Source organism: Rutidosis leptorrhynchoides, chromosome 1, assembly GCF_046630445.1.
Source record: "Rutidosis leptorrhynchoides isolate AG116_Rl617_1_P2 chromosome 1, CSIRO_AGI_Rlap_v1, whole genome shotgun sequence".
NCBI classification, from domain to species: Eukaryota; Viridiplantae; Streptophyta; class Magnoliopsida; order Asterales; family Asteraceae; genus Rutidosis; species Rutidosis leptorrhynchoides.
The window spans coordinates 156,983,469-157,000,015 of record NC_092333.1 but is presented as its reverse complement, the minus strand read 5'-3'; the positions used below and the strand labels follow the sequence as shown (position 1 = coordinate 157,000,015).

Here is a 16,547-nt window from a genome sequence, read left to right as displayed (position 1 = left end):
CGTATGTGGTTATATATTGATACGTCAAATTGTAATCTTTATATTAAATTAACGAGGTATCGCTTAGTTAATATAAATCCCATTAATAGCCCATAGTCTAATTTCCACAAGTGTCGTTCTTTTGTCCAAACCCCAATTATGGTACAAAACCCAATTACCCAATCTTAATATTTAGCCTAACATCACGATTACTTCGGCTTAAATAAGCATAATAATAACGTAGCTACGAGACATTAATTTAAAAAGGTTGAACATAAATTACAATGATTAATAATAGCGTAGCGTTACACGGACAGAATTTTGACTTACACACTTACAACATTCGCTAACATACCCTTATTATTATTAATCTTAAATTAAAATTAAAATTATAAATTATATATATATATATTAATATATATATATATATATATATATATATATATATATATATATATATATATATATATATATATATATATATATATATATATATATATATCGTGAGAGAGAGAGATTGAAAAATATATGTGTAAAATTCGGCCAGAACTCGTGCATCTTATAGGACCTGACACGCTACAGTGCACCATGCGATCGCATGGTTTTTGGTCTTCCTGGCCATACGATCGCATGGCCTTCTTTTACAGCTCAGGTACTTTTGTTTTCTTTTTGCCGACGGTTTTTAATATATAATATAATATATATATAATTTTAAGAATTAATTATATATTATATTATATTCATGTGCATAGTTGACTTGTAATTTTTAGTCCGTTGTGTCGCGTGTTGAGAGTTGACTCTGGTCCCGGTTTCGGATTTTTGAACGTCCTTGCGTACAATTTAATATCTTGTACTTTGCATTTTGCGGCTCGTACTCTTGTAACTTTTAGACGTTTCTCATCAATAATTTGAACCATTTTGATTGTACTTTGTACTTTTTGGCTTTTTGGTCGTTTACGTCTTCAAATAGTCGAATTTGTCTTTTGTCTTCACCTTTTATTATTTAAACGAATATCACTTGTAAATAGAACAATTGCAACTAAAAGCTTGTCTTTCTTGAAGGATAATGCTATGAAATATATGTTCGTTTTTAGCATTATCACCAATCCATATTTCCCACAGCGAAATGACCGCACAACCCGAGTCATTGTGAATACGCGCAAACCGATATTCACTACCTCCACCACCTAGTATAACCGAGGATGGCCATACAACCCGAGCCTTAGTGAATCTGAACTACCCGACATTCACTACCTCAAACCATGGGTACAACCAACAGGGACAATCGTACAACCCGAAATATTGTGAATACGAACAACCCGATATTCACGTCCCAAACAACACGCAAGGAATGGTACTCGCATTTCCCACCGGTACTCGCATTTCCCAATAATGTTATACCATGCCGATATAACATTACTCCCTTCACAAATATCCATTAGCATACTTAACACTGCGTACACTAATTCTCCGGGTGATGTCTTAAACACCGCGACTAACTCACCCCCATGACAATGTGGTGTTTTGAACACCGCGACAATACCACGTGTCAATCAAACCAATGAGTAGTGTCTTAACACGTCGACACTTCACTCTTCATATTTCTTGGGGTGGCATCTTAACACGTCGATGCTTCACCCCCGAGTGGTGTCTTAACACGTCGACACTTCACTCGCCACGTGAGAAGTGGTGTCTTAACACGTCGACACTTCACAACTCATCCTACATAAATAAATACTTTATATATTCACACGCATAATTATTCCACTCACACTAAAACCTCCTCGTGTGGGAGTGTAACTCCTCCACTTGGAACAACGTTCCATAACCGCATCATATACAACCGTACAATGCTACCAAAAGGTAGACGTTTCTACAATTGGGTTCACACGACCCATCACCACGTCTTGCTCAAATCCAGAGCACACGAAGGATTTTAGCCAATCCTTAAACATTTCAAAGGAAAAGTGTACCACGAGTTACACAAACTTTACTCTCGCAATCATCCAGTTGCTATACTTGTCAAATTCAACCTAGTCATTCATGTACCTAAGGGTTTCTCTCCGGTACCCTAAGTACAATGTAACCACCACACCATCGGAGTCGAACATCACGCTAGTGTAACATCCCGCGTTTTTCCGTTAAATTTAATTTTAACACCGTCTTTTTTTTTAAAACATAATCTTTCGTATTTAAATTAATAGTTTCCGTGAGTAACGTTCATTATATTCCCGCTATTTAATTTTGACATCACCCGTTTACTCGAGCGTTTTAAAAATATTCGATCGGTTAAATCCCGCACCCGCTTTGAAACTCGAGGGACCGGAGTTGCCAAATGGGCAAACTAGTTGACTAGGTCAACTAGTCAACCCATTTCACCACCATTCAATCCCTCCATCTCTCTCTCTTTCTCTCTAGCAAGAACACACACAAACCCCAACTTCATAGAATCATCATCTAAATTCGGGATTGGAAGCAAACTTCAAAACAAATTACATATTTGGAATCCTCTCTTCATCCTCTACAATTTGATACCAACTTCATCTCGTTTGGGTAACATTTCTAAAACTCTAGATTTCTCTAAATTCGTGTTTTTGATTTGAAATGGTGTTAGTTAGTGTCTATGGCTCGTGTATAACATGAATATATGTTTTGTTTGCTCGATTCGTTGTTTTGAGTAACTAGTTTGAACATTTGAAATGGGTGTGCTAAATCTTTGATTTTGGATGAGTTAATGTTGTTAAATTGTTAAAGTTCATGTTTTAATTGTGTTACTAGTACCACTAGCTTCGTTTTGATGCGTAGGTTGATTAAGGAAACTTCAAAAACATGAATATTGATTTTTGCGGATTTTGGTTAGGGTTTGATAGACTTAAAACGAGCTTTTGATGTTTCGAATGCCATGAAATGTTATTAGTAAGTGTTTAGTTGTAATGTATGCTTCATTACCTTCGAAACGGCATATCGTATGTGTAAATTGGATTCCCGAATCATAAAATACGTTTTACGAACTTGAAACTTTGAAAATAAACCTTTCTTGATCAATTGACGAGTTTTCGGTTATTGTAAATGATGTTTTTGATTGATGATATATGGTTAGTTGTATTCCTCGTCAAAATACCTTTTCGACGATATATGATAGGCATTATAAGTGTTTGCGGGTCAAGAATTGGGTTGGAAAAGGTTTTGGTTCGTGCACACTTGGAAAAACTGACCAGAATTCTCTGGCCAGGTAGTGGCGCGGCGCGCCACATCCCCGCGCGGCGCGCAGAATCGCCTGGCCAGATTCTGCTCACTTTGGCGCATTTCACGCGAAATGTTTGACTAGCTATCGACCTCCGATTCACATGAAACTTGTTCTAATATGCTTATATATGAATAAAAACCTCAGAAAAATAGTTCGGGACCGAACCCGAACGCGTTGACTTTTTCGTTGACTTTGACCAAGTTTGACTTTTAGTCAAACTTAACCAAACTTTTATACAATCATTCTAACATGCTTTTATACTTGTTTCTTGTATGAAACTTGACAACGTGATTCACATGCTATACTTAATCGAGTCGTAACGAGCCATAGGACTAATTGAACACATTTCACCCGACCTTGTGTCGTAACCGGTTAATTGATACAATTTACTTGTTTAGGTCAAGACTAAGCAACTTTCATGCACACGTTTACTTTGTGAAGTACCTTTATACTCGTGCACTCGAGGTGAGATCATAGTCCCACCTTTTCAACAACTTTTTATACTTTTAAATTGTGGGCTGAGAAACATATACTTTGTTACATTTTGTACTACTTGCTTTTATACTTTGAACACAAGTACAAGGAAAACAAACATTCCACAGCGAGTTAGAACAAAAATCCTCTTAGTTACACTTGCAGGGTGTAAGCGAGAACTTATATTGTGTGGCCATACGGGTTTGACAAACCCTCATTACGGACGGTTCGCTACCGTCTACGGATGAAATATATTTTCGGGAAACAGTGTATGTTCTAACACTATTGTGATGGGGTTCTATGGAAGGAAACGTTAAGTCTTGATAATTGGGTGCTCGCGAACCAACTTTTGGAATGCAACTTTTGGATGATCAATTTATGGAAATACTAAATCTTGTGGTTCAAAATATAACTTTTATTAATACACCTATGATTTCACCAACGTTTTTCGTTGACAGTTTTCTATATGTTTCTCAGGTTCATACATGGCTATTTGATACATGCTTCCGCGTACATTCATACTTGCTTGGGGTCAAGCATACATGCATACACTCTGATTTCATGCTTGGAGTCAAGCATACATACATGCATACGCTAGTGATAGCACCGTTGGATTCAAACATATTGTTTACATACTTACGCTATTTATAGCAACTGTGTTTTTAAACTAATTATGTCGCAAGTTATTTCATTTATACTTTATGACTTTTGTAAACTTAGACTTGTTGTCGAACGGTTTTGTAAACTAAACTTGCAAGACTTGTACCTTTCAAATGAATGCGACATAATTTTGGTCAAACGAGTCTCATATAGGGACTACGACCACGCAACGGGACCTAAGTAGTCGGCGCCGTTAATGACGATTTGGTCGGGTCGCTACAGATGGTATCAGAGCGTTGGTTGTAGGGAACTAGGACGTGCATTAGTGTGTCTAACAGAGTCGTTAGGACGCATTAGTGAGTCTAGACTACAACCGGATAGTTAGCATTTGCATTCTGACATACATTTGCTATAGATAGCACTTACTTGACTACTTGTGCATTATACTTGAATCATTCTTAGGCAAACTTTTTAATGGTACCCAACCTTCATCCTACGAACTCGTATTCCGCCACTTTTTGGTAACACACGTAAATTCATGATTCATACACGTATGGATGACGACGACTTCATTAGTCACACTTGTTCGGGAACTCTGTCTCCCGGATTGTTATTTGCCACCGTTTCGACTTACTATCGGTTTCCCGCTGGTGTTTCTTACTATCTACTTTTTGGTGTTACTACCATCACTACTCTAGGTGAGTATCGTCATCAACATTTATCACTACGGTTGCGTGCTACTCGTTATCATGACTCGTTACTCTTTTCATACCTAAATACAATGTTGTCTGACTCGAACCACATTGACGTGAACAATCATGTATACACTTCCCACGGGGAACGCTTCCTTAGATTTGCAGAAATTCTTTCGATTTAATACGAGTCACGTTTGAGACGTCGTTACATTTTGTTCATTTTAGGTCTTCACGATGACACGAACTTGAATCTATAGAGTGATGTGGGAATGGAGGTATGAGTTAGCGTAATATAACGACACTCGATCAACGTGGTTATATTACGGTAAGACATACCAAAGTTCTAGTGACGCGTGATGGTGGTTAGACTCGATCAACCTAAACACCACCATGTGCCATGTACATGACTTCATCTTTTCATGTTTGGACATCCGAAAACTCCGAGAATATTTATAACAACCATACCGGGGACACACCTTCAAATATTGTCAAATTATATTTATGCTTCCGAATGAATTACCGATTCCATTCGACTTCAACCGTATGTCACACGGGTATACTAGCTCGTCCTCGCGCAGTCTTGTTGACTAACTGCAATTTACTCGTTATGCTCACATCGGGGCGGAACTTCCCTCTCACCACACTCGTACTTCCGGTTCAGGAAATCTTTATTCTAAACTCCCAATGGAGGGAGGGACTCTCCACGTTATACTAGTATTCGCCTCGAGGGTGAATAGTCTCGACGAACGTATTTGAAAACCGATAAATCTTCCGCGACGCGAATTTTCTTGAGAAACTTGTCCTAGCTAACGTTTTCAATTCCTAGCAAACGTGTTCAATATGCCTTAGGGAAATGTACCCCGTTTCGGATCGAGATCCTCGTTTCACTTCTAGATTTTGGAGTGCCTTACAAAAAGCCTCGGGACCGCGTTTAGACATGAGTACCGCGTACCGTCCACAACCCGACGGACCGAACAAACATGCGATTTAAACCTTGGAAACCATAATACAAGTTTGTATTACCAACTTCAAATTTACTTGAGAAAAGTATTTTCCTTTAACCGAATCCTCGTACTATAATGATTTTCATTCGAGTTTTAACGTCACTCCTTTTGAAACCACATGTGACCGGAAACGTCATTCTCCTTTGTCGAACCAAGTAAACGATGATCAATTCACCGGGGCCGAGGTTATTCATGAGCAACCGAGAAAATTTATTCATATTCAGGTAAAACCCTACGCGACTCGTAATCACCAAGAGCTACGCCGATGTTAGACGTAAACATTTCAAATTCCACGTGGGAAAACCGCGTCACGTTAAGAGTCGCACCTTGGAAAGGTGCAATCCGTTTCGGGAAAACGTAGGAAGCTAAATCCGCGATATTTTGATCCTTTAAATTCTTGGGGTGTTTTGGACCCGTCGCTAGCCGTTTAGACTTTTCCGACTCATTTTGGGTCTCCGTTTATCCTACATTCGATGTATCAACTCAAAGACGTGTTTTGCGAAACGAGAACTTGTTATCTCCTTTGATGAACTCACTATCGACGATAAACCTCACTTCCTAGGAGGACCGGTTGAAACCATGAATCATGGAAGCCAAACCTTAAAACAACATATGATCCCGACCGTCAAAATTCGTGGAAATACTCAAGGACGTACCTTCACTTATTCGTAGAATTTACAACGCAAGGTCTCGAGTAAGATTCAACAACTACTACTTCCAACTAAATTTCGGGACGAAATTTCTTTTGAGGTGTGGATAATGTAACATCCCGCGTTTTTCCGTTAAATTTAATTTTAACACCGTCTTTTTTTTTAAAACATAATCTTTCGTATTTAAATTAATAGTTTCCGTGAGTAACGTTCATTATATTCCCGCTATTTAATTTTGACATCACCCGTTTACTCGAGCGTTTTAAAAATATTCGATCGGTTAAATCCCGCACCCGCTTTGAAACTCGAGGGACCGGAGTTGCCAAATGGGCAAACTAGTTGACTAGGTCAACTAGTCAACCCATTTCACCACCATTCAATCCCTCCATCTCTCTCTCTTTCTCTCTAGCAAGAACACACACAAACCCCAACTTCATAGAATCATCATCTAAATTCGGGATTGGAAGCAAACTTCAAAACAAATTACATATTTGGAATCCTCTCTTCATCCTCTACAATTTGATACCAACTTCATCTCGTTTGGGTAACATTTCTAAAACTCTAGATTTCTCTAAATTCGTGTTTTTGATTTGAAATGGTGTTAGTTAGTGTCTATGGCTCGTGTATAACATGAATATATGTTTTGTTTGCTTGATTCGTTGTTTTGAGTAACTAGTTTGAACATTTGAAATGGGTGTGCTAAATCTTTGATTTTGGATGAGTTAATGTTGTTAAATTGTTAAAGTTCATGTTTTAATTGTGTTACTAGTACCACTAGCTTCGTTTTGATGCGTAGGTTGATTAAGGAAACTTCAAAAACATGAATATTGATTTTTGCGGATTTTGGTTAGGGTTTGATAGACTTAAAACGAGCTTTTGATGTTTCGAATGCCATGAAATGTTATTAGTAAGTGTTTAGTTGTAATGTATGCTTCATTACCTTCGAAACGGCATATCGTATGTGTAAATTGGATTCCCGAATCATAAAATACGTTTTACGAACTTGAAACTTTGAAAATAAACCTTTCTTGATCAATTGACGAGTTTTCGGTTATTGTAAATGATGTTTTTGATTGATGATATATGGTTAGTTGTATTCCTCGTCAAAATACCTTTTCGACGATATATGATAGGCATTATAAGTGTTTGCGGGTCAAGAATTGGGTTGGAAAAGGTTTTGGTTCGTGCACACTTGGAAAAACTGACCAGAATTCTCTGGCCAGGTAGTGGCGCGGCGCGCCACATCCCCGCGCGGCGCGCAGAATCGCCTGGCCAGATTCTGCTCACTTTGGCGCATTTCACGCGAAATGTTTGACTAGCTATCGACCTCCGATTCACATGAAACTTGTTCTAATATGCTTATATATGAATAAAAACCTCAGAAAAATAGTTCGGGACCGAACCCGAACGCGTTGACTTTTTCGTTGACTTTGACCAAGTTTGACTTTTAGTCAAACTTAACCAAACTTTTATACAATCATTCTAACATGCTTTTATACTTGTTTCTTGTATGAAACTTGACAACGTGATTCACATGCTATACTTAATCGAGTCGTAACGAGCCATAGGACTAATTGAACACATTTCACCCGACCTTGTGTCGTAACCGGTTAATTGATACAATTTACTTGTTTAGGTCAAGACTAAGCAACTTTCATGCACACGTTTACTTTGTGAAGTACCTTTATACTCGTGCACTCGAGGTGAGATCATAGTCCCACCTTTTCAACAACTTTTTATACTTTTAAATTGTGGGCTGAGAAACATATACTTTGTTACATTTTGTACTACTTGCTTTTATACTTTGAACACAAGTACAAGGAAAACAAACATTCCACAGCGAGTTAGAACAAAAATCCTCAATTCGATTATCATTAGTTACACTTGCAGGGTGTAAGCGAGAACTTATATTGTGTGGCCATACGGGTTTGACAAACCCTCATTACGGACGGTTCGCTACCGTCTACGGATGAAATATATTTTCGGGAAACAGTGTATGTTCTAACACTATTGTGATGGGGTTCTATGGAAGGAAACGTTAAGTCTTGATAATTGGGTGCTCGCGAACCAACTTTTGGAATGCAACTTTTGGATGATCAATTTATGGAAATACTAAATCTTGTGGTTCAAAATATAACTTTTATTAATACACCTATGATTTCACCAACGTTTTTCGTTGACAGTTTTCTATATGTTTCTCAGGTTCATACATGGCTATTTGATACATGCTTCCGCGTACATTCATACTTGCTTGGGGTCAAGCATACATGCATACACTCTGATTTCATGCTTGGAGTCAAGCATACATACATGCATACGCTAGTGATAGCACCGTTGGATTCAAACATATTGTTTACATACTTACGCTATTTATAGCAACTGTGTTTTTAAACTAATTATGTCGCAAGTTATTTCATTTATACTTTATGACTTTTGTAAACTTAGACTTGTTGTCGAACGGTTTTGTAAACTAAACTTGCAAGACTTGTACCTTTCAAATGAATGCGACATAATTTTGGTCAAACGAGTCTCATATAGGGACTACGACCACGCAACGGGACCTAAGTAGTCGGCGCCGTCAATGACGATTTGGTCGGGTCGCTACAGCTAGTAGGTATAAAGAACCTATCGTTACGTCACGTAGACTCCTTCACCAATCATATATCGAGATTCAAAACACTCGATTTCAAGGGTTTCATTCACCCGACGAACCTCACGGTTCATCATCTTCAACACAATAGTGGACGCGCTCTTAACAAACGAATACCAAAGCCCATACACATGGCTTGGTAGAAACATTTTTCCAAATACCAAGGAATGCTTGGTTGCACCAAGTCTTACGCCCTTCGCCCGACAACCAAAACGTCACCATAGGATAATTCCATAAGGAACGTCACCCTCAACAATAGTATGCAAAATGCAATGCAACCAATAACCAGAACGCATCGGCACATAAATAAATATTCAAAGGACATACTTATTAAAACGAAACGTACCTCAACGTCTCTTTGCGGCATTCGCCGCCGCCAACTCGGGACAATCCGGCTTGCGATGTCCCTTCTTATGACAATAAAAGCACATCCCGTCATCACTTCTCGGCATTGTGCACACCCATAACTTGTGGCCCCTAACACCACAATTGAAACATCTAGGTGCACGAGAATCCATTGTGAATTTCCCCACATTACCCGTACTCGCACTTGCACCCTTATTTTTCTTACTTGGGGCGCCGTACGAATCAACCATTCTCTTACTTGAAGGTTCACACATCTTTGATCGCGTATACGACTCGAAACCTCTAGCCACCACGAATAATTCCGCAAATGACTTCGCGTAACCCCGACTAATTTTCTTTTTCAAGTCATCATTCAAAGTTCGATAGAAATCTTCCATCAACAAACGATCATTCCCCAAATACTTCGGGCAAAAACGAGCCTTCGCCATAAAGGTCGTCTTGAGAGTATTCAAATCCATAGAACCCTGTTGCAAATTTCGCAACTCATTACGCAATTCCGACAAATCGGCTGAAGTCTGGAACTCCTCGAAGAATTCCTCCTTAAATTCGTCCCACGATAACATCATAAACATTTCACCACCGACAAGATCAATCTTACCATCCAACCAATCCTTCGCCCTACCCCGCAACAAACTAGTAGCGAGTCTCGTCTTTTTCTCGGGAGGGCATTCAATAGTACGAAAACACTCTTCGACATCCGAGATCCATGTTGTGCTGACCAAAGGATCCATTTTCCCATCATACATCGGGGGTCTAGTCCACATGAAGCTCTTAAGACAACGCTCCATTTCACCCCTACTTTGAAATTCGGAATACTTCCTATCCATTTCTTCTCGTAACGCACCCACTTGCTCCGCAACGGCGGCCGCAACTCTAGCGTTAAACCCAGCGTCATTCATCTCGGTCTCGTTTCGCTTCGTCATTCTAAAGAATACAAAACGATTAGTCCACGAACGTATAAAACCACACGCACAACACCGCCCCATCTTGCTAAACACTCGTCGTACATCACTTGTAAGACACGATTTGCACCCGTAATAAGGTTTGCAAGTCCTTATTACGCACACACGCCGTATCGACTCGTTAGTACAACAACCGCCTCGCTCGATGATTTAACCAACACCAACAATATCCTACGAGATATAAACACACGCAAGAAAATAACATCACTACACAAGCCACAATCCTAGTTTGTTCACCTACAAGCAAGGCACTAACCTAGTCCCCGTCTGACCTGTTCACCTACAAGTCCCGCAACAAAGAAGCACACACAAAAGTCTAAGTCTAGGCACCAATCTCAAGTCGCCTAAATCCCTTAGACCATGCTCCGATACCACTTGAAACAACCCAACCCGTATTAAACCGGCCCATAAAATTTTTTCCTTTTTAATATACATTAAATAACGTTTAGGTCCCATTACACAATTTCCAAAACGTATTTATTATCAAAGTAAGTTCATCGAACTTAAAACATACATTAATAATTTAAACTCCTTAATACAATGATACGTTAATTAAATCATAAACCGGTTATAATCATTATGACCTGACTAGTTACGTTACACAAAACCAAGCATGGTAATTTGGGATTACGCTACCCAAATCCTAATCGAGTACAAAAGCAAGATCTTCTAAAGCAAACTAGCCAATATCTCTAATCCCCATACTTACCCAAGCCACCATCATGCGAACCTATAAAAATATCAACAACGAGAGGGTAAGCTAATGCTTAGTGAATGTAAAGATACTATACACATACATATGCATAAAATGGCTACGCATCACCAAGCATCAAAATAACACATACCGTAACTGAATGGCAAACAAACTACAAAAGAGTACAATACGCAAGGTAGCTACGCGCTACTAAATCACCAAGCTAACGCCACAAGATTAGCTACAACACAATAATAAGTATATACGCGTATACAATAAATGTAATCAACAATATCGATAAGGTTAACCCCCTTAACTCGAACCACATGAAGGTCAGCCGAACTACGCGAGCCTTAGTGAATTCACACTACCCGAGATTCACTTCCTTCACCACTTCAACAACCGAGGTTGGCCGAACTACCCGAGCCTTAGTGAATTCGCACAACCCAAAATTCACCACCTCATCACCAAGATGACCGAAACAACCCGAGTCATCATGAATTCGCACTAACCGAGATTCATTTCCTCAACAACAAATGCTAGCAACCCATCGCCACAAAGGATTATCCAAAACGCTAGCCAATTCACTATACCATGGGTAAAAACCCCTAACGCATAAGCGTATCACATGGACCCGAAGCACAAGGTCCATTCTCCCACACGAACATAGAGTAAACCCGAACAAGGGTCACTCTACACACACGCACCCATTTTACACATACATATGTGCATAGTAAATTTACACTCACCTTAAACACCTTGATGAAGTGAATTCCAATAATCCGCAACACGCCAATGGAAAGTACCTAATCCATTAATCACAAATACAACAACACAATTAGGGTGGATTTACAAATCAACCCGAATTGACAACTAGTGCAATTTCGACCCAAATTGCACTTCCAAGCTCAAACCGTGCCAAAACTACTAACACAAGTGAAAATGGTCCTAATATGCCAATTAAACCCGAGCATAGGCGTTAAACACTAATCTTGCCTAATAAGACACCTTAACCCTAATTTTGATCCATTTCAAAATTAGTTAACCAAAATACACCCAAAGTGGTTCTAACACTTCTATAATCACTAACACTAGTGATTACACACTACTTAAAAATCTTAAACATGGTTAATTCATTAATCAACCCTAAACCTACCAACATCAACAATAACTAGTTACAAATACCCATTTCACCATCTAAATAGGTTTTATAACTAACTAGCTCCAAAACCCTAAACTTGAATATCAAATCACAAGAATGAAATTCGGAGTTGAGACTTACCAATACCAGCAAAAGGATGCCGTTGACAAGATGGATAACTTTAACACTTGAGGTTTGACCCGAAACAACCTTCCTTCTTCTCTATATGGAGCTCTCTCTCTCTCTAAAACTCAATCTCTCTCTAGGGTTTGGAGATGAGAGTGTTTTTGGGTGGAAATGAAGATAGGATAATGTTTGGAACTAATTTGGGTCTTAAAACTCGTTCACCATGCGAAAAATACCAAAATACCCCCAAAATACCCATTAAAAACGGGGCAGAAATGTCTGTTCAGCGTTTCTGTCGCGTTACGCGACGACCTGTCGTGACCCGCGACGCCCAATATGCGATAACTCTCACCCAGACGTGACAGATTAACAGAAGTCAGGTTTTCCAGTCCATCGCGTTCTGACCAATCCCATCGCGATACGCGACCTCCCCAGACGCGATATACACTACTGAAACGCGATACTGGACCTGATGTCCACAAATTTCATTTTTAAAACACCATAAGTCAAACTCGATCAAGCAATAACGTTCCAAATGATCAAGTACCTATTCTTGGGCTCCGTAAGACGCCCAAGAGTCATGTTTAGAAAAACGGGGTGTTACGCTGAAAAGACAAACGGCCCAACTCGGTAGTGTGTGTTATACACAGTCAGTCGAGTGTCAAGACAGTTAACCGACTGTCTAGAGACATACAACTGACTATCTTTCAAAAGACACACGACTGAGTGTCTAGACACACACGACCGAGTGTCTAGACACACTACCGACTGTCTAGAGACACATGACCGAATGTGTTCTTGAGCTGCAGCAGAAGCATCAAGGTTAGGGGTTTGAGCCAAAAATCACCAAATCTCGATCTTGGACACGATTTTGACCTCAAAACTAAACATATGTAGTTTATAAAACCTTTTGGGACATAAACCCACAAATTTTATGCACAAACAACATCAAATTGAACCAATTAGACACCGAAATACACTTTAACAAAACCTAACAAAAAATACTCATTTTGACACTGAACTCATAAAGAATTTGGACGATTTTTACCTTGTTTAAATCCCTGACAACACTTGTAATAGATTTCTAACTTGAATCAAGCACAAAAACGAGATTTGAAGATCAAGATCAAGGTTAGGTGAGTGTTTAGAGTGAGAGAGATGAGAAAGAGGTGAGAAATGGGGAAACTAGCAGCTTGATACCCACTTAATTTAGTTAAATTAAAATACCCCACGACACACGGGTATTTACCAGTTATCTGAAATCTTTCGTATTTCGTTAGGCGGCCCTAACGGAGTCCAAATTAAATAAACGAACTTGTTTTGTGACCCTTTGTCATGAACTGGTCCTAACTAAACAATAAAATAACTATAATCATAAGATAAAAAAAATAAAACATATAAAACGCACATAAGTAATCGTAGGGGTAAAATAGTATTCTTACAGCTAGGCCTAGTCCGTGGATGTTACAATTTGTATGTAACAAACAACGCTTCCGAAAAACGGATAAAAGAGATCATCAGACTAAATGTCCTTGAGCCGAGACTAGGACAAACTGTGAATCGCGAATGGGTATTATATTGAATAAGAATACACAAAAATATAAGGTAACTGATTTTGTACGTGAGCATAATCATATGCTTCATACTCCCGAAACTATGCACATGATGTCATCACAAAGAAAGATATCCCAAGTTCAAGTAATGGAGATTGATTTAGTAAATGATTCCTGGATTAAGACCAAAGCATCTTATGAGCTGATGAGTCGACGCGGAGGAGGAAAATCTAGTGTTGGCTACACTTATATAGATCAGAAGAATTACATTGGAAGAAAGCGACAACGCGAATTAAAATATGGTGAAGCTGGAACTTTATTGATGTACTTTCAACAACAATCACTAGATAATCCATCCTTTTTTTATGCAACCCAATTAGATAGTGAAGAACAAATAACAAATATATTTTGGGATGATGCAAGAATGTTTATGGATTATAGTTATGTAGTTACTTTTGATACTACTTATAAAACTAACAACCAGTATCGACCTTTAGGTGTATTTATTGGTTTTAATCACTATAAGGGAATAACTGTGTTTGGGGGTTCACTTCTATATGATGAAACTATTAAATCTTTTGAGTGGTTATTTAGGGCATTCTTAGAGGTACATAACAACAAAAAACCAATTAATGTTTTTACTGATCAAGATCAAGCAATGGCAAGTGCCCTAGTTAATGTTATGGCAAATGTACATCATGGTTTATGTACTTCGCACATTATGCAAAATGCTATAATGCATGTGGGCAATATTGTGAAGGATGATCGTAGGCTTCTTAAGGATTTTAAAAAATGTATGTATCAATATGACGATCAACAAAAATTTGAGAAAAAATGGGAAACGATAATTGATTATTACAATGTTAAAGAGAATACATGGTTGAAAGGTATTTATGAAAAGAAATAAAAAAGGGCTAAATGTTATATGAATGATGTGTCCACATTAGGAATGCCAAGCACACAACTTAGTGAAAGTTTGAATGGTAAATTAAAGGACTACTGGAATTGTGAACTGAATATTCTCGATTTCTTTAAGAATTTTGTGAGGGTGTTAGAAGATAAGCGTTATAATGAGTGGAAAGCTGGGTTCGATTCTAGGCAAAAGTTACCGAGGGTGAGGATGCATAAATTTCCGTTGTTACAGCGGGTTGCCCGGGTTTATACTCCATCTGTTTTTGAATTATTTCAAGAGGAGTTTGATTGGTCATTGTAGCTTCAATAAAGCATCACAATGAGACTTGTAATGTGCACACATATGTAATCGTCATGTTCAATCAATATGGAGAGTACATTGTCACAATCAATCCTTTAGAAAAAAACCATCTGTTGTAGTTGCAAAAAATTTGAAACTTTTGGATACCTTTGATCCCACAGTTTGAAAGTTCTTAATGTCATGAATATAAAAATACTTCCAGAGAAATACATTTTGAAGAGATGGTCAAGAGAAGCCAAGAATGAAAGTGTTCAAGATGTTAATGGAAAGGAGGTGCATGCAGATGCAAAATTGAGTGCAATACAAAGGTATGAATATTTGTGCTCAATATTAGTTAAACTTGCATCAAAATCATCTCAATATGAGATGACATATGAATTTCTAGGAAGAGCTTTGAATGAACTATGTAAACAAGTAGAAAGCATGTGTGCTAACCTTAATAAAGTTACTGTTGAGAATAGCGGAGTTGATGGATCGCCAACTGAAGGTAAGGATAAAAAAGAGAGTGATGAATCACCTTCAAATGTGAAAGGAATTAAAAAAAAATAGCAGGTCAAAAAGGAAGGAGAAGACCAAAAAGTTGGGTAGAAAAACTTCCAAAGAAGAAAAAAAAATGATATTGACTCAGTTGTGGACAAGGTATTCGAGAAGTTCAAGGGATTTATCTCTGTTCCTCAGGTACATATTTTAAATAATGACTAGCTAAATAATCTTGGCTGTACATTTATTATCGTACCGTTATAATGACTAGCTAAATAATCATTGTATTTACTTAGATGTTCAACCTCTTGCCTAATGGATTGTTATCATTTATAATATTAAAAATGTAACTTTGATCATTTTTAATATTGTGTTTAGCCAACGAACCGTTTGATCATTTTTAATATTGTGTCTAGCCAACGAACCGTTGTTAAATAATTTGATATTTAGCCCATATCGCATAATTTATTAAATAAAAATAACAAAGGTTATTTTGATTTATATAAATTATGCTTCAACACTATAAATGATCTAGACGGACATATGGACAAATTATTGACGACAATTTAGAAATATGATTGGGTGGTTTGGGTGATATCATAGTTTATATAATCGTGTAATTATAAAAAGAGAAACCATTATGATTTTTTTTTAACAAAAGTTAAAACTGGGCTAGATCACAATTTAAATAATCGGGGTATACTTTAACTCGC

At 38.0% G+C, this 16,547-nt stretch overlaps 1 protein-coding gene across 1 annotated transcript; it reads left to right on the top strand.

Annotated features, from left to right (window-relative positions):
• Window positions 1–14,154: 14,154 nt before the first annotated feature.
• Window positions 14,155–15,354, top strand: LOC139890481 (protein FAR1-RELATED SEQUENCE 5-like). The gene is made up of 2 exons (XM_071873360.1): window positions 14,155–15,028; window positions 15,089–15,354. Exons 1-2 carry the CDS (start codon window positions 14,155–14,157, stop codon window positions 15,352–15,354), a joined length of 1,140 nt encoding a protein of 379 aa, XP_071729461.1.
• The last annotated feature ends 1,193 nt before the right edge of the window (window positions 15,355–16,547 follow it).

Coding starts and splice junctions, on each gene's coding strand:
- LOC139890481 (XM_071873360.1), top strand. CDS start 14,155: ATGGGTATTATATTGAATAAGAATACACAAAAATATAAGGTAACTGAT. Junction 15,029..15,088: donor AGAGAATACATGGTTGAAAG/GTATTTATGAAA, acceptor TGTCCACATTAG/GAATGCCAAGCACACAACTT.